Consider the following 27,163-nt stretch of genomic DNA (forward strand, 5'->3'; position numbering starts at 1 on the left):
TAGCCACCTGTCTATCATTGTTAAGTTTTAGTTCCTCCCTTTTTTTCCAGGTTCAGGAAGGAAAGGGAACCATTTTAGTTTATTCTTACAGTTGGAACCTCAGCTACAGGACGTGAAAGTTTTCTCCCTGTAGAGAAGCTTCGTTTCTTAAAAGGTCCGGGGGAAAACAGTCCCAAAAGCTCTGGCTGGGGAATTTACAGCCTCATAGCTTTAAGAACAGTCTCTAAAGAAAGGCTGTTAAGAGAAACAGCTTTACAGCACAACCCTTGTTGGGGTTGGCGAAACGGAACTACAATTTTGTGGGGAAAATCCTAAGGACTCCAGCAGGAAATTCTTCAGAGCCTTGGCTGGTAGGTCTACTCAGGTACCCAAGAAGCAATTTGGAGCCGGAAGTAGGGCCCACACCAGCAAAGCCTAGAAAACAGATTGCCCAGGTAGGGGTCAAAAAGGGTTTTCCTCGTAAAGGAAATAAATAGTTCTCCAAGCATGTTGTCTGTCCATTGTAGACAAGTTAAGAAGCATTTGTTTGATTTGTTGAAGATCTAAGATTGTTTGTTGAAGACCTAAGCAATAATAAAGAACTTTGTTAAACTTTTAAGCTTCTAAAGACTTTGTATAGGAAAACCTATAGGGCCTCTCATCCGAGGCACCCCGGCTTCCTGCTGGGCACAAAGAGCACGTCCTGTTCAAAAGCCAATTGCTTTAGGCCCAGCGCACGACAGCACAATAACTTTAGCACAGAATGTCATATTTATCTGTTTGCAGTATTTGTAAACCACCTTTCTCAACCCAAAGGGGATTCAGGGTGGTTCGCAGTGCTGGCAACAATTCAATGCCATCGATAAAAAAACAGCATAAAACATCAAAATGGACCCTCCCCTGATAAATCATTAAACATTATTAAACACATCACGTAAAATAACATCACATATCACACAAAGACATAGCCTTTGCAACATATCTGTACAACAGAAAGCTAGTAAAATAATTTTGGAGTGATATACATCACAGATATTCAATGTCTGGAAAATTTTAAGGAAATATACTTTTTCTTCCCTGCCCCTTACTTCATCAACAGAAAAAAAGATGAAATTTGGAGCAGAAATTGAAGCAACAGACAAGCACCAATAGCAGCTGCTCCACTGAGAACAGGAGGGAGACAGTGCCTGGAGAATACAGAATAGCTGTGTAAACAGTTTTGGTCAGTTCCATATCAGAACCTGCCGAATTGCTTAAATGGACCCAAACTCACAGTCTGCTTCAGATTCTGGGGGGAAAATTTGGAGCAACCCATGAGTTTTTAAAATATGGTTCAAGGTAACATTAAATGACTTTGGCATACATTAACCTGAATCAGCTCAGTGTATCATACGGTCACCATGGAATTGATTTGTGATTTTAAATGTGCCCTAAGCAAAAAACAAAAACAAAAACCAAACGATTTTTTTGCCTCATTAGTAGCAATCAAGTGTGGAACAACATTCCACGCCCAGTTTCCTATAATGGAATTTCCCAGTCTTCTATTACTTTATTAGTCCCCAAGAATCACCATTTGGACCTAGGTATGAAACAGTTGTTTGGGAAGACAAATGCAGAACAAAAGAAAAAAATATGTTGTCAAAGGTTTTCATGGCTGGAATCACTGGTTGCTGTGAGTTTTCTGGGCTGTATGGCCATGTTTTAGAAGAATTGTCTCCTGACATTTCACCCACATCTATGGCAGGCATCCTCCTGGCTATCTATCTTTCTCCCATATCTTGTTTTTGATATAAGAACTCCCACACAATTTTTTTAAACATAGAAATCTACTTCTTTCATTCCCAAGTTGTCAAAAATTTAGAAGCTTGATTTTGCTATCATTAAAATAATGAGACTACCTTATCTTCCTCAAAGTACACTGCACAGATCAAGACTTAACCGCTATTCTTTCTTGCTCTGTCACAACAATTCTGCTTGCAACTACCTGTCTCTTCTCACCTGGAAGATCAGGAAGCAGAAAGACAGAGTATCCTTGCAAATATCGCGGATCTGCAGAAAAATCACCCAACAGCCATTCTTCCCTTCACCCACTCACTGTTTCTGGGCATCCAATTTCTTGAAGAATTTGGAAAACTCATCCTGAGTTCTAGTGACATTAAGACTTCATATGAGAACATGATTACTACAGAAATTTACAAACAAATATATAGCAGGTTAAGCTGCTGAGCTGCTGAACTTGCTAACTGAAAGGTTGGCGGTTCAAATCCTGGGAGCAGGGTGGGCTCCCGCTGTTAGCCCCAGCTTCTGCCAACCTAGCAGTTCAAAAACATGCAAATATGAGTAGATAAATAGGTATCGCTTTTGCAGAAAGGTAATGGCGCTGCATGCAGTCATGCTGGCCAAATGACCTTGGAGGTATCTATGGAAATGCTGGCTCTTCGGCTTAGAAATGGAGATGAGCACCATCCCTCAAGAGTCGGACATGACTAGACTTAATGTCAGGGGAAACCTCTACATTTACTTATCATATCTGCAAAAGTATATCAACCAACTGTCTCAATTTTGCAGGGACAATCCCAACTAATCCTCTATCATCCCTTTTCTGAGATGCCAGTTTTTCTTCTTCCCACTTTCCCCTTTTATCTTCATCTTACTTCAATATCTGCAAACTGATTTCAGCCTGCAGAAGGACTTTGTACTCAATTAACTCGGCAAAAGCAGAGAAGACAAGAAGCACTGAAATCAAGCCTTCCCAGTAGATATTGGCAACAGCAAACTGTTGGGAAGTCTCCCATATTATGTGTGACCCCATTAAATCTTTTTGCTATCTTGATCATATTTTGAAGTGCTTTGGCCTTACATATATCAGTTTTGATGTGTTGGAGAGTATACAAAATGTTAGAGAGCATTACAAATCATTTTGCTTTTATTCATAATTCCAGTATGCTTAGTACACACTATTAAAAGCAGACAACGAAGCAGATGCATAATTATTGGACTTAAAAACCCCCTCAAATTAATACTTTTATATGCTGGTCAACGCCATTATAAAAGGTACTTGCCCGATGTTGCTTCCCATATAATTTTTGCACCAGGAGAATATCTGATATTTTAATAAAGTTTGAATACTGCTCAGTTTTTTTTGTTTTGGTTTGGGGTTGATTTTTTGTTTTTTGTTTTTTTTTTGCAATCAAGCCGTTTTAATGTTGTAATTATTTTTAGTTTTACTTGACTGTTTTATTTATTGATGACTTCTTAGTTCCTCTGGGTTTAAATGCAGGGGAATGTATAAAATAAAAATATAAAAATAGTAGCAGTTCAAAGATGAAAAATACAAACACGAAGCAACAACATCAACATTAATAAATCCCACCAGAGCCATTGCAGAAAAAGCTATAAAATGGGTTATGCATTTATTTATCACACCTTTCTCTCAATCGGAAACCCAAGGTGGCTTATAGCATTGGTTAAAATAAAACACAGCTAAAATAGAAACACAAAAAATTATTTTTTTTTAAACCAACTTATTTGAAACAAAATAGTGAAAAGAGCATATCACATCCCCTTCTGCAACAGTAAGTTAACAGTTTAAATATGGAAGTCCTTATCTGCTTGAGGAAAAAGAACAGATGGGGTTCCAATATTGCTTCCTATAAGGTAGAATTCCATATTCTAGAAGCAGTGTTTGAGGGTGCATCTACATTGTAGAATTAGTGCAGTGTGACACAACTTAACGGCCATGTTTCAGTGTTATGGACACTTGGGGTTTGTAGTTTGGTGAGGCATCAGCATTTTTTGGCAGAGAAGGCTAATGATCTTGTGAAATTAGATAGAACATTGTATGATAGAAGCTAAAATGGTGTTGAACTGCATTAATTCTACATTATGATGAACCCTGAAAAGGCTATCTTCCTTTTCCATATCAAAGATACCTCCAGCCTTTACAATGAAACTCTCAGTCTGAATCATATCTGGTATAAACAACAACTCTCTAAAATGCAAGGCTTCAAGAAGGCAGCCTCCTACAAAGAGTGCAAACTTTAGAGAGGTTTGTGTGGAAAAGGGAAATAAAAACAATTTGCTTCTCCTAGCAGCATCAAGAAAAAATATCAGGCCATGCTGGCAAATGGAAAGTTCGACATATATGGGACCTCATCGCACTAGAGCATGGATCCACTTTAAATCCAGTTTCTACCTCCTGTTCAATTCTGGGGCTTGTAGTTTAGGGAGGGGGGTCTTTAAATTACTCAGCCGAACAGGTCCTGGGCATCAATAAACTACAAATCCCAGAATTCAGTAGGAGGCAGAATCTAGATTTAAAGTGGAGCCATGCTCTAGAGTGATGAAGCATTTATAGAGAAAGAAAGCATTTCTGTTCCCCACCAGAATAAAAAAATAATGGGAGCCCTGGGCCATGACCGTGTACATTCTATTATAGCAGGCATGGGCAAACTTTGAAGTCCAAAACATCCGGAGGGCCAAAGTTTGCCCATGCCTGTACTATAGTATGTCAAAATTGCTAAGTCACTACTGAAAAGCACATGATCTGTGAAAATTCCATGAAGCTAAGCTAATATATTCAATATAAGTTTTGACTTCTAGGCATCTGTTGGGTCATGCAGAGATATTGTAAGGTAAACAAACTGTTCAAGTCCTGTCACATAAGCCACTTCCCAGTCCTTTGGCATTGGTGGTAACAAAATATACCAAGTAATCTTCACAGTGTCATCTTGGTCTTGTGGGAGGATTTCCCTAGGGCCAGGACACACAAAGAGAAGTAAGCAGTATTTTGGGTTAACCTCATCAATCTTCACAAAAACACAAAAGAATTTGTGAATTTTAAGAATCTTAAAATTTGGTATTATGAGAAAATACAGAGTTACTCTGCAAGAAAATAGGAAGTTTTATCTTTGAAGCTACATGAAATGTTTATTTCGGACATGGACATTAATTAAAATGTAATATTCGGATTGTGGCACAGCTAGTTGGGAGTCAGCATTACAATCATGAGTTCGAAGCCAGCCCGGGTTGCAGTAAGCTCCTGACCATCTGTCTACCTTGCTGTTGACCTTTGCAGCCCAAAAGACTGCTGCATTTGTCAAGTAGGAAATTTAGGTAGCACTTATGCAGGGAGATTAATTTAACTAATTTACGACATCATAAAAATCTCCAGCAGCATGCAAAAGAATGAGGAAGTACTCCATCGGTGTCACAAATGGACAGTGAAGCGACAGCTCCCCCAGTGGCTGGAATTCAAAAAAGTATACCCTCATGAAGCTGGAAAGTTAAATAGCCTCTGTGTGTCTGTCTATATATGTTGTGTGTCTATGGCATTAAATGTTTGCCATGTATATGTGCATTGTGATCCACCCTGAGTCTCCTGCGGGATGAGAAGGGCAGAATATAAATACTGTAAATAAATAAATAATAAATACATTCGTCATGCCATACAGAAACCCATTTGGCTCAGCAAATGGACCTGGGAAAGATCTAATATACCAACCTTAATTTTATATCATATTACTTTTTTTAAAAGACTAAATATTTAGTAATAGATGCCTTCTCCATAGTAACAAGTCACTTTCGGGCTTGAGAAATAAAATAATGTTAGCAGTAGTGTTTTTCCCAATTAATGTAATTAAGCAGCGTTTTTCAATTAAGCTATATGGTATAATATGTAACTGCACCAATGTGTAATTTAATTGTGGGGGTAGTTAAAATGGAATACTTAATGTATCTAATAAAATGTTATGAGCATCCTGTTCATATTTCAGGAATACACTAATTACACATAATTTCTACCACCCTCCCACCTCTACCCCAAACCAATGAAAACATCATCATTGAGCAAAAATAAATAGAATGTGAAATCATTATATGAATTTGCCACCTTGGCAAAATGTTATATTAATGCCAAAGGATTTATTTGGAGCGTCATTTCAGTCCTGAAAAAATGTGGGCCAATCTTCATACTTGGAAGATGCATTGGAAATACTTGCCATCTCTTTCTATTTCCTGAAATACACTAGATCCTTTACAACTCTAATTGTCAGTACAACTATGAGTTCTATGGCAGATGAAGTTCCCTCATCTAACATTTTGCCCCAAGTATTTTGTTGCCAAAATAACAGCCCTCGCCTTCATTCCATGTACAAAAGCTAAACAGGCTGCCAGTTGACTTCTTCAACACATGTGCTGAAACAGTTACAACACACTTGAACCTTGCTTAGTAATCCATGTGGCACACAACTCTCTCCTTCAACTCTTGCCTCACCAAGACTGTCTGAGGAATAATGCTGGGATGACAGAAATTGCTACTAAAGTACCCAAATCCAGTATAATTCACCCTCACTAAAATTTTAAAACAAGCTTCACACTCTCTGCATGCCCTGATTTAATCATAGTTCAGCCCTTTTTTGTTGGTGGCAAACTGAGAAAGACAGAGTGCAGCAATTTTAGCAACCGTCTAGGAAAACAATAGTATTTGGGGATAGTACCAGATTTTGGACTGCTTGTGGGCATGAGGTGAAAGTACTTCCATATGGTTTTCTGGATTGGGAGATGGATTTCTGCATACCATAGAGACAAAACCAGACAAAAATTGCATCATTTTTTAACAAATTGTGACCGGGAGTCAGAGAATGTCATGAAAGTTTTCCCCGTTGACCTCAAAGGGTACTTTGGTTATTGGCTTCTTCAAAAAGGGTCTTTCAAAAGTGTTGTTTTCAAATTGCCTTCCCTTAATCTCATTTTATCCCCCAAAGAAAACATAAAGTCCATAATACAATTGTTATCTGGAGATAATATGTCTGGAAATTGTCTGGCTAGGAAAGGCAGTCTTAAAGCATGAGATATAATCTTGCAGCCTGTACAATATGTTTTGTGACTGATTTGCACTTCATGTCTCCGTTCTCCTCCCTGGCAATATATACATTGTTCACTCTGTCTTGAAACACTTTGTTAGTTAAAGAATAATAAGGAAACGTATTGAATGTTAGTGAGGAATAACATATTTATTTCCATTATAGGCCAGTGCTTTGCATGGGCAGCAATAGGTGGATAGCTACAAAGAGCAGTCAATGAATCAAAGTAAAAAAATCTTAATCACAAATGCTCTGAATAACTTTAACACAGGCAGAACTTTTCTTTGCACAACTACCTCCTTTCAGAAGTATGGTTTGAAAAGGTCAAAGGCAGAATACATATTGCAGGCAGAAATTCCAAGCTCACCCACTGGCATCTCTAGTTTAAAAGATCAGGTATCTAACAATCTCTCCGCTCTCTATATTAAACTCGCCTGTTTAAATCTCTTAACACTGAAATAAAGTGACATCTGCACTTTTCATTTTATTATCTGTCTCTTTTTCACATTAGATGTGAAATGTTTGCAGCAAAGACTCAGAAAAGAATGAAAGTAGTTGAGGGAGTTGGTGATTCAAGCTCATTAAAACAGTGCCACACATTACACTGACTCCTGCAAATTCTCAGTTTCCAAGCCCTAAAACTCTTGGATCCCCCTTCTTCTCATCCTCACCTGATTATAAGAAATAGATACAGCAATCCTCTACCCACTTTGCTAGAAATAATGTTCATTGTATTTAATAAGACTTGCTAATAAATAAATAAATAAATAAATAAATAGATGGGTAAGGGTTTCACTAACTGAACCTTTTGCTACCAGATTTATAACTTAAAACATACTGACTACCTCATCACATTAGAGCAAGCATGGGCAAACTTTTAAACTTGGGGGCTGCATGGTGGGCCAGAGTGGGGTGGGCGGGCCAGGAGGGAAGGGTTTATCCCCAAGCCCCCTCCCTGCCCTTTCCTCCCGCTTCTCTCTTGTAATACTTTTCTCCCAGTCCTAGCCCTTCTTCTGAGACCCTATCATGAGGCTTTCTTGTCAATATTTGTTCCGAGGGGGGGTTGCCTTTGCATTCCTCTGAGGATGAGAGTGTGTGACTTGTTCAAAGTCCCTTGGTAGTCTTCAATGGCCAAGCAGGGATTCAAACCTTAGTCTCTGGAGTCAAAGCACAATGCTCAAATCACTACACCACACTAGATCTCAAGCATTTTACCAACATATACTTTTCATTGAATCATTGAGTTGGAAGAGACCACATAGACCATCTAGTCCAAACCCCTGCCATGCAGGAAAAGCAGAATCAAAGTACCCCTGACAGATGGCCCACAAGATCTCTTCCAACTCAATGATTATATAGGTAGATTTAATCTGGGGAAGATTAAACCTACCTATAGAATCATAGAATCATATAGTTGGAAGAGATTTGTGGACCATCCAGTCCAACCCCCTGCCAAGGAGCAGGAAAATCACATTCAAAGCATTCCCTCCAGAGACTGTAAACCGAATACAGTAATCAGACCTTTACAAACACCTAATTATCCTCATTTTCCCCCTAAAGATGCATATTGGGACTTCAAGTCCCTTTCCTTTGTTCAAGTCCCTTTCCTTTGTGTTTTGCAAATAAGACATTGCTTTGTTTCTCAGCTGTAACTAAGCTGAAAGGCAACCTTGGGTCACAGCAAAACTGCCACGTGTCAGCAAATGTCAGACAAGGATAAACTTGACAACTGACCACAAACTGTAAGACTAATAACTTGACAAATATTTTGAGTCATCCCCTTGCAACACGTGTCCCTCCTCCCAGCTATTTTCCAAGTTCAGTGTTATGAGAAATCAGGCTTTCCAGAGCAAGTAAAAAATATAAATCTCTAGTTCTTCCGCTATGGAATCTAAGTACCTATATATATAAATGTTTGTTTTGAGTTTGGCCACAAGACACTTACTAACCCAAGGAGTGAGAATAACTAAAATTTTGTTTTTGTCATTTGGGAGGTGTAGTTGCTGGGATTTATAGTTAACCTACAATCAAAGAGCATTCTGAACTCCACCATTGACGGAATTGAACAAAACTTGGCACACAGAACTCCCATGGTCACAGAAAATACTGGAAGGGTTTGGTGGGCATTGAGTTGAGTTTTGGAGTGACTATTCACTTACATCCAGAGAGCAGTGTGGACTCAAACAATGATGGATCTGGACCAAACTTGGCACGAATACTCAATATGACCAAATATGAAAACTAGTAGATGTACCTTGACATTTGGGGGTTGTAGTTGCTGGGATTTATAGATCACCTATGACATGATGCAGAACAAAATGTATTTACAAAGAGCATTCTGAACCTGAACGATGACAGAATTGGACCAAACTTCCCACACAGAACCCCCATGACCAATAGAAAATACTGTGTTTTCTGGTGGTCTTTGGCTACACTTCTGACACCCCCCCATGACACCCCCCCCAGGGGTCCTGACCCCCCGGTTGAGAAATGCTGCCTTAAGGCTATCCAGACCAACTCCCTTCACCAGGGCAAGAAAACATAATCAAAGCTCTCCTGACAAAGAGCCATCCAGCCATAGATGTAGATAGATATATATGATTCACACACGCACGCACGCACACATATATGTATATAACAGATATAGTATCATAGATTTGAAAGGGACTCCTAAAGATGGACAATTATATGTTGCATGTTCCAGAGTAGGCAAATCAGACAATCTCTATATCAACACTGACAAAGACACAACAAGAAATACTGTTTACCCACAAGCATAAAGAAATTACATATATTAGAAACCAACAATTTCTCATTATTTTATTTTCTAGATCTCGACTAGAAAATTCAACTTTTTCAGTAATTACAATGTCACATGACTCAATATTTGATAGTAGTTACTATGCATTACTCCAAAGAGAGAGAAAAACATTTTCTGTTGCGACATCCATCTCCCTAACCCTACTCTACTATCATATAGATGTCAAATCAGTGTCCTCACAATTTTTTTCATAGAATCTTAGAGCTGGAAGAGACCTCGTGGGCATCCAGTCCACCCCCCTGCCAAGAAGCAGGAAAATCACATTCAAAGAGCCCTCAACAGATGGCCATCCAGTCTCTGTTTAAAAGCCTCCAAAGAAGGAGCCTCCACCACACTTCAGGGCAGACAGTTCCACTGCTGAATAGCTCTCACACATAGGAAATACTTCTTCATATTCAGGTGGAATCTCCTTTCCTGTAGTTCGAAGCCATTGTTCCGTGTCCTAGTCTCCAGGGCAGCAGAAAACAAGCCTGCTCCGTCTTCCCCACGACTTCCCCTCACATATTTAAACATGGCTCTCATCATGTCTCCTCTCAACCTTGTCTTCTGCATGCTAAACATGCCCAGCTCTTTAAGCCACTCCTCATTGGGCTTGTTCTCCAGACCCTTCATCATTTTAGTAGTGTTTGTATATGCCTATGATCCAGAAATGTATTTAAAAACCTTTTAAAATACCGCTATGGGTTGTAATCTCTACTATGTATTTTCACATGGCTTTGTTATCATAAGTAATTGTTTTAATATAGTGTTTATGGCCCTGGGATGAGTTGATGTAAGGCAATTCTAGTAGGCTAGCCAACAAATCTTTCATAACACAGAAATGTTCGCTTTTAACTCTAATATTCCACACAATGAATGACTCAATGCATCACTCCAAAACTCACTGCTTCCCCTTGTGTGTTCAAACCACAAGATAGTTTATTTATATCATGTCTTATGTTTCTGTTCAGCTGAAGAGCAGCGCCCAGTGCATGCCAATATTCTGTTTTCTCAATATACCGTGAGGTCTTTCTTAAAGCCTCATATGAAGCTACAAGTTGTTTTTCAAGGATGGTAAAAGAGATTTTCTACATATGTTGGTTGTTTTGTTAGATGAAGATCTTAAAAAATAGAAGTGTAATGAACGAACAGAAAATTAGTATGATGTATGCCAAGATGACATGATGCAGAACAAAATGTATTTACATACATAAATTGTTTATTAATAAATGTTAGTTTAAAGCTGAAAATTGACTTTCACAGAAGGAGAAGAGTAAAAAATAGCAACATACACGCTGCTATCCAATATAGCAACTGAACTGTGTGTCTTCTTAACCAATCATATGATTCCATGAACAAAGCCTCTGTATCATAGCAAATATAATACAATTTGAGCCTCAACTATATATTTAAAAAAAGGAAGAAAGGAATAAGGAATACCGAGCAGAAACAGAAGAGATATGAGTGAGAAAGAAGAACAGTAGAGGGGACAGGGATCCTTTTTGATAGGTTTTACAATCTATTTATTTATCGTACCAGGAACGAACTAAGAGTACAGTTGTAATATATTTTTAAAAACCACAAAGTTTAAAAACTTGGCATTCTATTAAATGTGCTTGGACCAGTAGCTGGCCACTTGGAGTGCCTCTGGTGTTGATGCAAGAAGGTTCTCGATTGTGCGTGTAGCAGGGCTCAGACTGCATTGTAATAGGTGGTCTGTGGTTTGCTCTTCTCCACACTTGCATGTCGTGGATTCCCCATTTGTGACCCCATTTCTTAAGGTTGGCTCTGCATCTTGTGGTGCCAGAGCGCAGTCTGTTCAGTGCTTTCCAAGTCATCCAATCTTCTATGTGCCCAGGAAGGGGGGGGGGGTGTCTCTCATTTGGTATCAGCAATGGGTTGAGGTTTCAGATTTTAGCCTGCCACTTTTGAACTCGCACTTGCTGAGGTGTTCCTGTGAGAATTTGTGTAGATCTCAGAAAACTATTTCTTGATTTAAGATATTGGTTTCACAATAAATGCATGTAACAACAAAAAAAGAAACAAGTTCCAGAGAGTTGAACAAGAAACACGCTATCTAAGAGATCCTGGAATTAGGTGGTCCATGATGCATCACAAAGATCAATCAAAAACAAAATGAAAAACACCTTTGGAGTGGATTCAACATTTCTTTAAAATGCTTCCTTTACTTTCTTGTTTCTTAATATGAGCTTCTGCCTATTTAAAAAAGGGCACTGCCACAATACTTAGTTCTTCATGTTGGTGTTTCTTTTTTAATGCGAACTAACCAAAAACTAAATGAGGAAAGCCTATTGCTAGGATTATGACAAAATGATTAACACTTATAAAGAGAATTGTTTGTTCTGCTTTACAGAATTTTCTGCAAACAACTTGTGCACTGACCTATTTTTCTTGTAACTAAGAGACCAAAAAGTCAAGGGGCTGTGCTTCATCTCACCATCCCCTTTTCTACCACCTTTTCACTAATTGCCTCTGGGAACGCAAGAAGGGAATGGCAGTTCAGAGTTTAGAAGTCCCTAATGAATTCCAGCTGCGATGTATCTCCACACAAAGCCCCTTTTCTCACACCTCTGATCTCTGGAAAAGAAGCACTAGTCTGTAGAAATCTGCCCTTTTGCTCTGTGAAGTATATTCGAAAGTAATTGTACTTAAAGAATCACAGAACTATGAAGAAGAAAGGATTCTTAAGTAGTATCAATTTCCATACTTATAGCTAGAAATGTGAGTATATGTATCAGGAAGAGATCTTAGTTGTAGACCTGGAAGGTGAAACCACCTTCCTTTTCATTTCCATGCCTAGTTATGGAAGCTTGTCATATTACATGAGCTGTTACATTTTTGCCTACAAAGGCACAGATACATTGATTTAGTTCACACATTTAGATATTGGGACAGCATTGAAATTGTATATACTCCTTCTCCATTCTTCTGCCCTTTAATTCCAGCACTCTGAAACCTCTCTTATATCTGACATACACTTTATATCTCCTTAATTTTGACTCACAAACTCATTCAAGACATTCCACCAGAAGTTCAGCAACTTCCACTCTACCAAAAACTATCAGCTGAACAATTTCACTTTCTGGGCACAACAGGCACCTAAGGACCTACTGTATCACAAACCTTTGACTGCTTACATGCCTCCAGTTTCCACCCTGAACACACTACCAAAACTGTAGTACACAGTCAAACTGTCCAATGCAATAAAAGAAAAGCAACCAACCATGGCTCCAATGGTGATAAATGTCTTGGAAGCAATCCTGAACAAATTGACAATGCATCTTAAAGAAATTGCCATAATAATACAATTAGAAAAAGTGCCACTACTTGGAACATACCATATAAGCTGACAATATCTTAATATCTCTTAGATTCTTTGACAGAATTTAAATCATTCATGGCCCAAAATTCCAATAACACCTGGTAGACTGTGAAACAGAGATAATAATAGATTGTCGGTAGCAACTCATTCATCCATAATGTTAGATACCTCAGTATTTGACAAGAATATTTTTGCTTGTCATTGGAGATGAAGTTTCAGCTCAATATTTCGAAAGAGACAAAAACAAAAAAAGCTTGTTTTTTCAAAGCCATTCAACCATAATATTCTACCACTGAGCGCATTAGCCATTTTTTCTTCTAAAAATCCTATGTCAATTAAAAGAAGCGAGGTGCCAATGGTGGTGGCTTGGGTAGAACAATTACCTATGGCACATCACAAACCTTACAGAGGCAAACTGTGTATGTAAATGGACACTATGGACAACCTACAATGCTATTGCTGAAAAGCAGTCAGCTATTCTTACTGATCTACTTTAAATCACTGAAATCACCAAGAGATCATGATCTACAACACTGCTTTTAAATCAAAGTTGTTTAAGGCTATCGAAACAAGAGTTACAATAAAAACATGAAGATGGAATTTAACTTTTAAATGAATGTATCTAAAATGGCTTATGGCAATACATGTAGAAAATGTTGGGGATGTGAAAAGAAATGTCAGTACAAATTTTTTCAGAAAAGCACATCTTCCACTGCCTTAAACACATGGCTTTTCTTGCTAGTTCACAATTAAAGCTTCACTACACAATCAGGTTATTAAGACATTGTTGAATGCTTTCACAGCCTTAATCACTGGGTTGCTGTGTGTTTTCCGGACTGTATGGACATTACTTGTGATAACAATGCTACTACTCCAAATAAAGTGTTTTCAGATTTGTAATTCACACCCTTTTATATGGTAAATAATTCTTAAAACAGACTTGAAAACTTAAGGACAGAAAGTGATGCACATACTACACCTATAAATGATATTTTAAAGTGTATTAGCTACACAAAAATAATTGTATTGATATAAATTTTAACTTTGTTTCTAGTGACTTAAAGTCACTTAAAGTTTACAGGCACTGAAACCAAAGCATGCTAAATATAAACAGTACTTTGTGGGTAAATTGAAACAGATGCTTTTCACAATGAAACATTCATAGAATTGACCTTAATCAGTCTTAAAATCTAGTACTACAGCGATAAAAATCCAAAAGTAAACTCAAACAAAAAGCCTTTTGTTTTATCAAAGAAACAGCAACACAAAATGTTGCTTCTGCATAATAGAAACTTCCCTTTTGTATAAAGTGTGAAACACGCTCTAACCATCATAACACTTTAGCAATTTTCTACTCTTTTTAAAACATGTGTTTGAATATTATCAAAGCTAGGAAATAATAATACTAAGAAATATAATTAAAATTACATATTGCTGCCCCCTTCAAACCTTGGGCTCGAGGAGAAAACTCTAACAACTAACATAAATGAACAGATTATAAAATAGTATTTGGATATATGTTAATAAACAATTCTTAATTAAATATTTCTAATATTTACATTTAAAAAATCCTCTTTAATAAAATTTATATTCCCTCCGCCCCACATGTAATTGTAAAGCTACTGACAGATAGGGATCAACAATGTGAGTTTCTATATGGGAATTCTTATTTTACAATTTTATTATTCCTCCTCTCTGTCAAAACATAGATATCAGACTTCAATGTTGTTCAGTTCTTACCCAATAGAATTCTATAATAAATGACAGATTGCTAAAAAAGTTTCATAGCTATGTAATCTATTCCATATGCTGCCAAAATATCATTAATTTTAAAAACCTACACAATTTTAACCCTTTCTTTTCTCGCACAACTGAAACTGCCAGCAGAAGAGAGAGAACTTAGAACACCAAAGGATCAAGAGGATGGAAAGAATCAAAAGCAACCAATGAAAAGATCAAACTTGGTTTACCAAAAGAAGGAGCAAGGAACGTACCGTGTCTTGAGATTTATCCTTGACATCATAGACTGTTAGTTTTATTTTAGTCTCCTCATAGATGGGGTAATCCGGTGGGAACGTCACACCAGTCAAAAACAGTGGGTCTCTTGTTCCCTGCATAGCACAAGCACATAACTCAGATTTAGCAAGGTAGCAGCTGTGAACCATGTTGCTTTCAATTATGGTCAACTGCACAATAGCTTTGGGATTTTCCAAATGCAGTATTTCTGACACAGCAAAGGCAGATCTGGATAGCCAGGACCAGAAACACAAAATGCAGTAGTTCTCAAACTGCAGAGAAATGTTTCACAGAATACAGAAGTTGAGTTCATGACCACAGACTGCTCCAGGCGATGATGACGTCATATACAGCAGAGCTCCTCTAATTAAGAACAGCAATTCATTCATTCATTTATAATTGAAGCCATGGAAATCTGCATGTACTTTCTTTAGTCACATGTTATAATTCATGCAAAAGGATTAAAAATATGGGAGGCACTAAGCAGAGGCAGAAATAGTTTCCTGGGAACTGTAGACCAGAGCGTTCAAGTTTCCTTCTTTCACTTTCATACAGAGACTTTTGTATCTTTATCCAGGTGCAGAACTCTTGATCTTCCTGTTCAATCAATATGGCAGTAAAAAAGTGGCTTCTCACTAGAAAAGTTGTAATTTAAACACACAAGTTTGGACCCTAATACAATCTGGAGATATTTTAACAACAATTTGATGCTTTACCTTCAAACATCTGAACAATATTTGATTTATTTTAGAGAACAGGAAAAGAAGTATAAATTTAACTAAAAAATGACTCATGGCTGAAATGTTCTTGTATGTTTATATTATATGGACACGTGATTTAACTTTTCAACCAGGTTCCTTATTCCATAACATAGCATTTCTTCTCTAATACTAATAGAAAATGTGTGCATGCATGATGTTGCTTAAGAACCACAAAAACTAGGAAATGCTACAGATGGTCTGGAGCAAAAGTATTCCAGCGCAGAAAGTGTTCCCTTCCATGAAAAGTTCGAATTGGTTTTATGTCTGCTCCCTCTGTTGACAAGCAAACACTTCTTTATTTAGGCAAGAAGTTGGTGCTTTAATTATGTACTGAAAGGTGTTTTGAATGTGGTGTGGTGTGCTTTTTATGTGTCAGTTTTGTTTTAAATAGGTTTCAAACTGTTTTAGTATTTTACTTTTAAACTTTTTTTTAAAAAAAATAAGATTTTAGTTGGACATTAGTTTCAATTTTTGTAAGCTGATTTGAGTTCCTTGGCAGGGAAAAAGTGAAATAATAAATACAAAGCAAATATAGCCAGTGTAGACCCATATAATGTGTTCAATGTAGTCAAACCGCATTATATGGGTCTATACTAACTATATAATGCAGTTCCAGACTGGATTATATGGCAGTCTAGATTCTGCCCCAGTTACAAGTTACATTTTAAGACACAACTGTACCAATATCAACAAGGACTCATTTCAAATTCCTTCTTGGTGTCTTAATTGTAGAGTATGAAACCTCTCAGGGTGGCTGCAAGGAAGAAATGGGTGTGTATGCTCTCCTGTGGAATTTGAAATAAAAACCAGAATATAATATTAAAATTGAGATTTTTTTTTGTATCTCCAGATGTATCCCCCCCCCCCCTCCTTAGGTCAACAGTTCAGTTTCTGTACTAAAAATTATCATATATAAGTTCTTTTTGGATCCTAAGCTTCACTGTATTTTGTTTAATCATTATACAAAACACAGTATGGTCCTCCTATCATTAGAAGGTTTCATTTATCCACATCTGATAACATATGTCCTCTCTAAGCATTTTATAGATCTAAGGAACAATTCTATGGTATTTTCTTTCATTTAATCCTGGTTTTGTGTATCCAAGCAAAGTCCAGGAACATATCCTCAAGGGATACAAGATGTGGATTACAATTCTATCATTATACACATTTTGTAGCTGTATAGATGTCATTTGGCTAATGATAACTTTAGATCCCAGGAGTCACTTGGAGATTCCATTTCACAGATTGCTGTATATGCTATTTCCTCCATTGCTGCTCTAAATATGAACAAAAAAAAAAAACATGCAAGTGAAAAAAACATGTTATCTCTAGACATCTGTAGATCCTCCAGAGCTTTTTAAGTGGGTGGCCAGTTCATGGTTCCCTTACTTTTGGGGGGCAAACTATAGTTTGGAAAAAAATGAGCTGATTCCTATACACACTGCACATATCTTATCTGTAATGCAAAAAACAAAAACAAAAGCAGTGAAACACAAAACAATATTTTAAATGAAGAACAATTTTCAACAACATAAACTTACCCATCTTTCAATGGGAAGTGTGGGCCTACTTTTGGATTATGAAATAGTCAAATTAATTAGGATTGTTGTTGTGTGCATTGAAGTAATTTCAGACTTAGGGCAAACCTAAGTCTAAAGTTTAGGGCAGGGACCAGGTAAATGACCTTGGAGGGCCATATCTGGCCCATGGGCCTTAGTTTGAGGACCCCTGTTCCACAGCAATACTATGATATAATTTCATTGGAAGCCAACCACAGAATCACACTGGAAGACCTATAAATACTGATGCAAAATGCTTCTCTAGGCATTTGTAGGTATCCCAGCATGATTCTATTGTCAATTTCCAGCACAAGTTCACCACAGAAACATGCTATAGAACAGTGGTTCTCAATCTGTGGGTCCCCAGATGTTTTGGCTTTCAAGTCCCACAAATCCTAACAGCTGGTAAACTGGCTGGGACTTCTGGGAGTTGTAGCCCAAAACACATGGGGACCCATAGGTTGAGAACCACTGCTATAGAACCTAGAAATGCCTACAAAAGTGTTCTCAAAGGTTAAAAAATAGCATTAAATGTTTTATTTATATTTGATGCTTTTCCCTTTTTTTTTTTTTTTTGCAGGGATCTTGTACCCTCAGCCTCTACAAATGTGGAGACACTGCCTTATTAACAACTTGAGGGGCCACTGGTATCTTCCCAAAGGGAGATAAATAATCTAAAATAAAAGCAAAGCAAGATCTCTTGATTTCTACCAGATTCCCATAAACCTTTCTGTAGATTTTACCTTGAATAATTGGTTTCAATAAATACAGCACAACACACATTCAGGTACTCTGTCCTAATCCATCCCATTTTACAGGCTATTTTAGTTACAGTTTTAGGAGTCAAAGCTTGACACCTAAATTAGCAGTCAGATCATGCCAAAAACATTATCTGGATGCATCAGGCAACCTATTTAAACTGGACATGGTTTCAAGTTCACAGGAGTATCTAAAATTTTGTTTTGCTTAATATATATTTGTAAAAACTTTGTTTGCAGGATGATAACATGTAACTTTCTTTTTTGCACTAAGGAATCACCTTCATATTCCTCAAGGTAGTATTTTGATGAACAGACAGAGCAGGAAGCCATTAGGTGAAGTCACAGCATGTAACATTTGCTGAAATAAGTTAAGCCCATACATATTATCAGTATAAAGAAGAGCATGCATTTTTCATGGACAGAGAAGCATTGTGTTTCAGATCACCGAATACCTATTTCTGGACCAACATTTTCTTCATCAAAATTCCATATTTTAAATCACTTCTATCATTTTTGCTTGATTGTTTTGAGCCAAATGGGAGCCAATAGTTCCTCCGAAGGCTTCCCTTTTAAATATCAAAAGCCAAACAATTTCTTCTATGTCCTTTTGCAGAAACACAAGTTTTGCAGACAGCAGCACTGCAGCTGTTTACACTGGTTAAATGCCAAAAACTTCTTGATTTGTTTTATAGTAGCCTTTTAAAAAACACAGGAAGAAAGAATGGCATTTGGTGACTAATGCTGGTGGAACAAAAGAAGGAACTCACCTCCACAATTTCTGTGCTTGCGTATCTTGTTGAATTCTGCTCCCCTGGATGCACCACCGTGATCTGCACAAAAGTATTCAGTTTTCGATCACGAGTAGGAGCCACAAGATCTTTACATCCTGGAAATGGCACAGGAAAGGGAGGGAGAAAAGGGGGGAAATCTCTGTAAAAACGAATCACAGCAAACATATTGCTTTGTGACAGGGCAGACTGAGTTCTGTTTCTGATTTAAATCTTTGCAGACTTTGGCTGATTTAACAGAGGAAGTTTTTTGGAAGTAACTTAGAGAAATAGGCAGTCACATGTTTGCAAGCTAAATTGAGTTTTCATTTCTACTAACCATCTATGTAGTTCCTGCAAGGCTTGCCGGGGGACTTTCTTCAGTTCTTGTATAAGAATATAACTGAAGATACACATATATGCACATGGATGCAGGCTTCTTGCGCACACACCTTTTCTATACATTTTGAATGCGCACACATCCATTAATATCTCAGGCCACATGCCCAGCATCCTGGCAGATGTATCATAGCCTTCAGATAAATTGCCATGAAATCAATCTCTGGCACCTCAACTTAAGTCATCATTTATTTAACACACTGTATAGCATTTAACTGTTTGAGGAAGTCAAATTAAATGCTGCCATTGGCTATGCTGATTTATATGCTTTAGTTTGACATGATAAAATGTGTTGATAAGGCTAATCACAGCTTAAAGCTTCCACTTTAAAATCAGGAGCAAAAACCAACTGCAACAATTGGCAGGGTCTTGCCAATTCCTATCCCCTCCCACCCCCACCCCTCCATCCATGAAAGAGGAGTGCAGGTATAAATCCATTTTTGCCAGGGTTATATTTATGAATGCAATCTCTATGTAATCTCTGATCGAAAAGTTGCAGGTTCATATGTGGGGAGTGTCGTGACCTCCCGCTTGTAGCCCCAGCTTCTGCCAACCTATCAGTTCGAAAACATGCAAACGTGATTAGAGCAATAGGTACCGCTCCGATGGGAAGGTAACAGCGCTCCATGCTGTCATGCTGGCCATATGACCTTGGAGGTGTCTATGGACAATGCCTGCTCTTTGGCTTAAACATGGAGATGAGCACCAACCTCCAGAGTCGGACATGATTAGACTTAATGTTAAGGGAAGACCTTTACTTTACCTAATTTCTATGTTGAAGTCGTATCAATAGGGGAACTTTGGTTCTTATTATGCCATCTCTTTTAAAGCAAGGGTTGGAAAAGAGTGGGCCATTTTCTGCCACTTCTAAAAGTGTTAATTGACTTTCCTGAAGCGCACAAGGAATGTACATTTTAAACTATTTGTGCTCACATTCTCATTAACTTCACTAAATACCGGCTTCATATAAATAAAGGGTAGACTTCCCACCATTTCTGTTTTATTCCCTATCTTTAGCAGAATGACATAGGGGCTGAAAAGAGGTGAAAAGCAAAGTTGCAAAGAGCTTAGAACTGTGTGAATAGCTAATTGTAAATGAATAATATCATCAACAATGTTGCTATGTTTTATAAAGGATATTCCATTTTCAACATGTCTTGGAGTTCTAGTTTAAGGTACATATGAAACTGTGGCACAGAAGGTTAAACTGCTAAGCTGCTTGCTGACTGTAAGGTCGACGGTTCAAATTCGCAAGCTACTGTTATTAGTCCTAGCTTCTATCAACCTAGTAGTTTGAAAAGATGCAAATTTGAATAGATGAATAGGTACTGCTGCAGCGGGAAAGTAATGGCGCTCCATGCAGTCATGCTGGCCACATGGCCTAGGAGGCATCTACGCACAACACTGGCTCTTTGGCTTACAAATGGAGATGAGCACCACCTCCTGGAGTTGAACATGATTAGACTTGATGTCAAGGGGAAACCTTCACCTTTACCTTATGAAATTGACCAATTTCTTCAGCCCTAAAAAACAAATCACAAGCTTATCCGATTGGTATAATATGTGCTAAAATACAAGTTCTCAAGCTAGTCTAAGTGGTGGTACTTGGATTGATGCTGGTCTGCAAGTCACTGGCTGCCAGTCTGCAGTGTGTTTCCAAGACAGAGTAGTTGCAGCTAATGGGCATAAATGTGGTGCTTAACACATAGAGGGAGGGAAATGCCTACACAAGATTACTTAAAAGGACAAACCCAAAAAGAAACACATCTGGTGGAGGCAAGAGCAGCTCATGGACAAAGGAAAAAGAAAGAATTATCCAAGGGGAAGAGTCAAGAAGCCACTTCAGCAAACAATGCACTTGCCTTCAGTTCAAACTCAGCAGTTGAATGATAACATATACACACCAATAAGAGAATGATGAACCTACATGAATACAGTTCATGACTTCAGAAAACGTTTTATTTTCTTTGTAGCACTTTGTAGTTCCTTACTGTTGAGTTACCAGTTCTTTATATACGTTAAAAAATAAAATACAAACTTCTGTAGCTTATAGGATGTGGGAAATATTCAAGAAAATACAAAACAATGCACTGTAAATATAAAATACTAGAATGAAAGTGGTAAAGAATCAGTGACTATAGATTTTATTAATCTATATTTGTTTAAGGTTCTAGTTTAAAACTTTGGTCAGTGGTTGCTGTCTGTCATATGATTACTCTGTATTGCCACAACAAATTGGCTAAGTAATAAACATTAACTTGACTTGGCAATTAAAACTGTTTCCACCCCAATCCTGCAAGCTCAGACACAATCTAAATTCACAAACATAAAGTGACAGGAAGCCAACTCGTTTTGGATCAATACATATTGATGAATAGGTAAGGACAAACCTTTTCAAGTGAAATCAGTGGGGAATGTAACACACATTCGGCTTTTTTATTGGCCATATATCAGACAATATTTGTGTGTATATTACTTGAATTACAATAGTGCCCTTGTCAGGGTTAGGGACTTTAAAAAACCGAAGAGGTACAAACTCATAAAGGGAAAAGCAATGAATGCATCAAGGCCCAGAACAAACAACCATGCAAACTGCTATATTTTAATTCTGATGATGAAGCAAGTGGGGGGGGGGGGGGGGGAGAAAGAAGCCATATTGCCATGCCTTAAGTAACTCAGTATAAGTCAGTATAAAAAGTTGGAAGCCACATTGTATATTTCTTTCCTCCATGGAGTTAATGGGTAACATCAAGGTTGGATGGACTTGGCCATGGTGGCCCATGCTCTCGTTACATCTAGGATAGACTACTGCAACACAATCTATGTGGCATTGCCTTTGAAGACTGCTCGGAAGCTTCAAATAGTCCAACGAGAGGCAGCCAGGTTAATAACTGGGGCGGCATACAGGGAGCATACAACTCCCATGTTACGCCTACGGGCACAATTCAAAGTGCTGGCTTTGGCATATAAAGCCTTAAACGGACCCAGCCCAAATTACCTGTCTGAACGCATCTCCCCCTATGAACTATCATAGAGATTAAGATCCTCTGGGGAGTCCCTGCTTTCCATCCCGTCATTGTCACAGGCACGATTGGTGGGGACGAGAGACAGGGCCTTCTCAGTAATTGCTCTCCGGCTATGGAACTCCCTTCCTGGTGAGATCAGGTCGGCCCCCTCCCTCCTGTCCTTTAGAAGGATGGTAAAAACTTGGCTGTGGGACCAAGCTTTCGGGACAGGGCAATAAAGCAGCAATAGGAAAGATGATCAGGCCAATTAGATTTGATGTTGATGACTAGGACGGTTTTAAATGGTGTATTTTAATATTTTGATAAATGTTTTTTAATGTTTATGTATTGTATGTAAATTTGTGTCCCAGCATTGAATGTTTGCCGTGTATATGCTGTGCTCCGCCCTGAGTCCCCTTTTGGGGTGAGAAGGGCAGAATATAAATGTTTTAAATAAATAATAATAAAAAAGTAAAACCAAAAACTACCCCAAGGATAACCAAAACAGGATGAGTTCCTCTATTATTCATGATAACCTTGTACTGAGTGTTGCTTTTATACTAAAAAGTATCTTATTGTCTTATAACCATCCCTATCTTATTTAAGGGCAGGGCTACCATTGAAAGAAAGAGACTGTTAAGAGCTTTCAAAGAGCAAAGTAGAAATCCTGTATGTAAGATTATTATTCAGTGCAAGCTGCCAAGTCCAGAAAATTGTACGAATTGGAACGGTTTGAATTCTAGGAAGCTGCACAATAAGTCAAGTGAAGCTAACCGATTGCCTAAACTGAAGATAGATTCAGATGCATAGCTGAGCTGATGAGAAAAGGCCCTGCCATAGGGACTGCTTGTTTAAATGCTCTATCACATCCCAGACAAGTAGAGAACTTGTGCATTTGCAGCAGGTCTTGCCTGGAACAGTTTCCAGCAGTGATCTCACCACTTGTCTGCAATATGTCAAGCACGTTCAAACAGATGGTTCCCAAATGAAAAACAAAAGGAAGATTGATGAAGATACTCAGTACTCCTTGTTGTTTGTAGCCTTTACCATCCACACTCATACTAATTTACTAATATGAAATGAATCTGAAAACATTTCAGACAGGGGAAAAATCAATTTTGTGAAACCATGTCTCTGGGGAAGGCGTCTGAAAGTGGACTTTTTCAGTCACCTCTAATGAATCTAGATATGATAAGAGGGTCACTTCCTGTTTTTCCAAAATTGTTTCTCTATTGGGGGGCTCAGTTTATAGAAGCATTGTGGATACATGTGCAGTTCTCCAGTTATGGTCCCTTTTAAAATCATGGGTTGTCTGGGAAGAGTCTAAAGGCAGAACAATGGTGTGTGTATATACCCTATATAAATGCATGTGTGTGTATGCAGCCCACAGAATGCATGATTTCCTCTCCTACAATAAAGAAAATAATCCTTAACCTGCACAATTTTAAGTAACCATCCATTAATCATGGGCGGTCACCCAACCCTAGACTGACAAAATTCTCAAAAAGCTGAAAATTAACAATGAATAATATGAAACACAAATATAGTAAACTTTCTCAGACAACGCAAATATTTAAATTCTTAATATTGTAGCATTTTCATTCCTTTGCTGTTTCAGTCATTCTTCGTGCTTGGGAGGTAATGAAGATAGAAGCTGCCATCTCATTAATTGACCTAGAATGTCAGAGGGAAGGAAAAAAAACCTCTAACACAGGCTGATAAAAGCTGTCAAAACACTGATCATCTTCCACCAAATCAATGGCTTATGTGAGCTCTGAATGTCACACTCCAAAAAGGCTTCCAAAACCAGCAACCTGTATGGAATGTCACATTCTGTTTCAGTCTCTTTAAAGGTCAAGGAACACTTATTTGTTCAAAGCAAAACACTGACCATGCCTAAAATGATTTATTTCTATATAGGCACATATTTTGATCTCACTCCTCCTTAAGAAATTTATTTTCTGGAATAAACACAAAATATACTATGCAGCTAAATCATCAATAATAAATTTGCTTGGATTTAAAAAGCATGTTTTCGAGTTAGAGATGCTTCTCCTTGTGCTCAAGAGCAACACTAATTTCTGCTGTATAAGGAAAAGAAATGGCAATTTTCTCCAAATGCTCTTCAAGCATTCCCTGTGGTCTTCCATGTCCCAATTCACTCTTTATAAGGATCCCATAATAGTCAAATGTGGCTTTCAACAAGGAGTAAGTAGTTGCAGCAGGGGGTCCTTCCAGACTGGTAGAAAGAATTAAGAACTTCAGCAGCAGAGGTTCTCAACAACTGCCAGGAAATGTTAGTTTGTGTTCTTTCCACATCCACTCACAAATGCTTATAATAGCAGCTTTTGTTTTTTATTATATGAGTATGTTTTCAAGTTATTGCCAATTGATGGTGAACCTAAGGCAAAGGCATTTTCTAGGGCCCATGGTCACCCAGTGGGTTTCCATGACCTAGGAGGAAACTGAACCCTGATCTCCAGAGCAACAGCACATCATTCAAACCACAAAACTGAATTGGCTCTGGTTCTGAAGTCCCTGTACACCAGAAGACCTAAGTGTATGGGGTGGATTACATGGGAGATGGTGATCATGTAGGTGACCTGGACTCAAACCATATAGGGCTTTAAAGACAATAACCAACACTCTATAGTGTGCCCAGAAACTGACAGCTGGTGGAATGGTTTTAATATTGATGTAATATAGTCACTCCTAGATGCACTAGTAATCAATTAGGCTGCCATATTATGTACTAAATGAATTTTCCAAACTTTTTACATAGTTAGTCAATGTAACAGCATGTTGCAGAAATACAGTCTTAAAGTTATCAGGATGTAATCTCACAACCTTAAAATCACAAGAAGAGAACAAATACATACAATCAAAAATATTATGTTAGAATCTTGTTTTGGCAGCTAGAACCCAAAATGGCATGATGATCCCAAAAGTGATCTAGCTGCCATATTCTCCATTGGCTGCAATGCCTGAATCAATCTCAAGGCCTGACCTGTATAGAGCATGTTAGATTTGCAGCAGGGTGGACTGCGGTTACCACTACTTGACACAAAAATGCTAGGATTTTGTAATGATCGTTAGCGGTCAGTGTGCTTTTATTTTTCTTTTAGTTGTATCTCCAAAGGTCTAGTATACCCCACAGGGAGAGACAGCTATATAGGAGTAACTTCATCTGTCAAAATTATTTTGTTATATAAAAAACAATAACACAGCATAACGCAGGTATGTTAAAGAACTGAAGTCATATTCTATGAACAACATGAGTCAAGTTGCAAGGAATCCACGTGTCAAGGAAAGCCCGTACCTTGGGAAGTCTGACTTGGCCACAGTAGTCCACGCTCTGGTTACATCCTGCATAGATTACTGCAATGCGTTCTACGTGGGGTTGCCTTTGAAGACGGCCCGGAAGCTTCAAATGGTCCAGCATGTGGCAGCCAGGTTGCTAACAGGAGCGGCGCTCAGGGAGCACACAACTCCCCTGCTGCATCAGCTCCACTGGCTGCCAATTTGCTACCGGGCTCAATTCCAAGTGCTGGCTTTAGCCTATAAAGCCATAAACAGTTCTGGCCCAGCCTACCTATCTGAACGCATCTCTTCCTACGAACCTACCAGGAAGTTAAGATCATCTGAGGAGGCCCTGCTCTCGATCCCTTCTGCTTTGCAAGCACGCTTGGCGGGAACGAGGGACAGGGCCTTCTCTGTGGTGGCCCCTCGGCTGTGGAACTCCCTGCCTAGGGATATGAGATCAGCCCCCTCCCTCCTGACTTTTTGGAAGAGAGTAAAAACCTGGCTCTTCGAGCAAGCATTCGGAACCCCAGAATAAATAGTCAAGCTTGAGATGGAGAATGACCCAGGAATGGCCAAGACAATGAAACGGATGAGGATTGGAATGAGAGGATATAGCTCTTTTTAAATTGTTATTGCATTGCCTTTTTTTGTCTAAATGCACTTAATTGTTTTTGCTTTTTGAATGTATGTATTGATGGCATCGAATTGTGCTGATATGTAGACTGCCCTGAGTCACCTCCGGGCTGATATGGGCGGGATATAAATAATGTAAATAAATAAATAAATAAATAAAATTAGCTGCCCAGACAATTTGTCTTCCTTTGGTTCAACTTCATTTTATGGGCAATTGTCTAAAAACAAAGGTTATAAAATGAATTTAAAAATTCATATACTTAATAGTGGCATCATCTCTCTGTGGCTGGATCTACACTGCCCTATATCCCAGGATCTTATCTCAGATTACCTGCTTTGAATTGGATGATATCAGTCTACACTGCCAGATAATCTGGGATAAGTAGATAATCTGGGATCAGATCCTGGGATATAGGGCAGTGTAGATCCATCCTGTGAGAAATGGGATCATGGTGCTATACTGTGCAGAAAGCTCTACTGCCTTGGAGATGACAATTAGTTAATGAAAGAAAAGATACAGCATATGATGCAATGATTAAAAACGATCAAATGTTACAGAGGGCACAAACAGTAGACTGTGTAGCAAGAACAACTGGGAGAATTATAAAAATAATTATGCTTTCACATATGCTTAATAGCACCACAGAGCTGGGGAGAGAACCACGACAGTTCTAAGAACAATGTTTTTGCAGGGTTTAGCAACTGAGCAGGAGGAGTCACTAGAAAAGTTGTTATTGAAAGTTGTTGTATTTTTCAATTTCACAAGCCACTTTCTTTTGGAACTCATTATGAAAAAAGTAGGATACAAATTAGCTATCTAAATGCAAATGAGGGTCCTTGTCCTAAAGAGGTTACAATCTAATATCTAAATCTTAAATTTGACACATGGGAAACAACAAAAGAAAAGACAGAACAGTATGGGAGTGGAGTGGGGTAAGAGAATATGAAATTGCTTCAGTTACATGTTCGTA

At 38.2% G+C, this 27,163-nt stretch overlaps 1 protein-coding gene across 3 annotated transcripts in view; it reads right to left on the reverse strand.

The window, feature by feature from the left end:
• INPP4B (inositol polyphosphate-4-phosphatase type II B) overlaps positions 1 to 27,163 on the reverse strand; it is a 314,390-nt gene that overhangs the window by 134,077 nt on the left and 153,150 nt on the right. For all 3 annotated transcript variants that reach the window (XM_060778904.2, XM_067468684.1, XM_060778903.2), the window contains 2 exons: positions 18,853 to 18,971; positions 14,980 to 15,096 (listed from right to left, as the gene is read on the reverse strand). In XM_060778904.2, coding sequence (XP_060634887.2) covers positions 14,980 to 15,096; positions 18,853 to 18,971 — 236 coding nt within the window. The remainder of the gene's footprint in view (positions 1 to 14,979; positions 15,097 to 18,852; positions 18,972 to 27,163) is intronic.

The sequence above is a fragment of the Anolis sagrei genome, chromosome 5, assembly GCF_037176765.1.
Source record: "Anolis sagrei isolate rAnoSag1 chromosome 5, rAnoSag1.mat, whole genome shotgun sequence".
In the NCBI taxonomy this organism is placed as follows: domain Eukaryota; kingdom Metazoa; phylum Chordata; class Lepidosauria; order Squamata; family Dactyloidae; genus Anolis; species Anolis sagrei.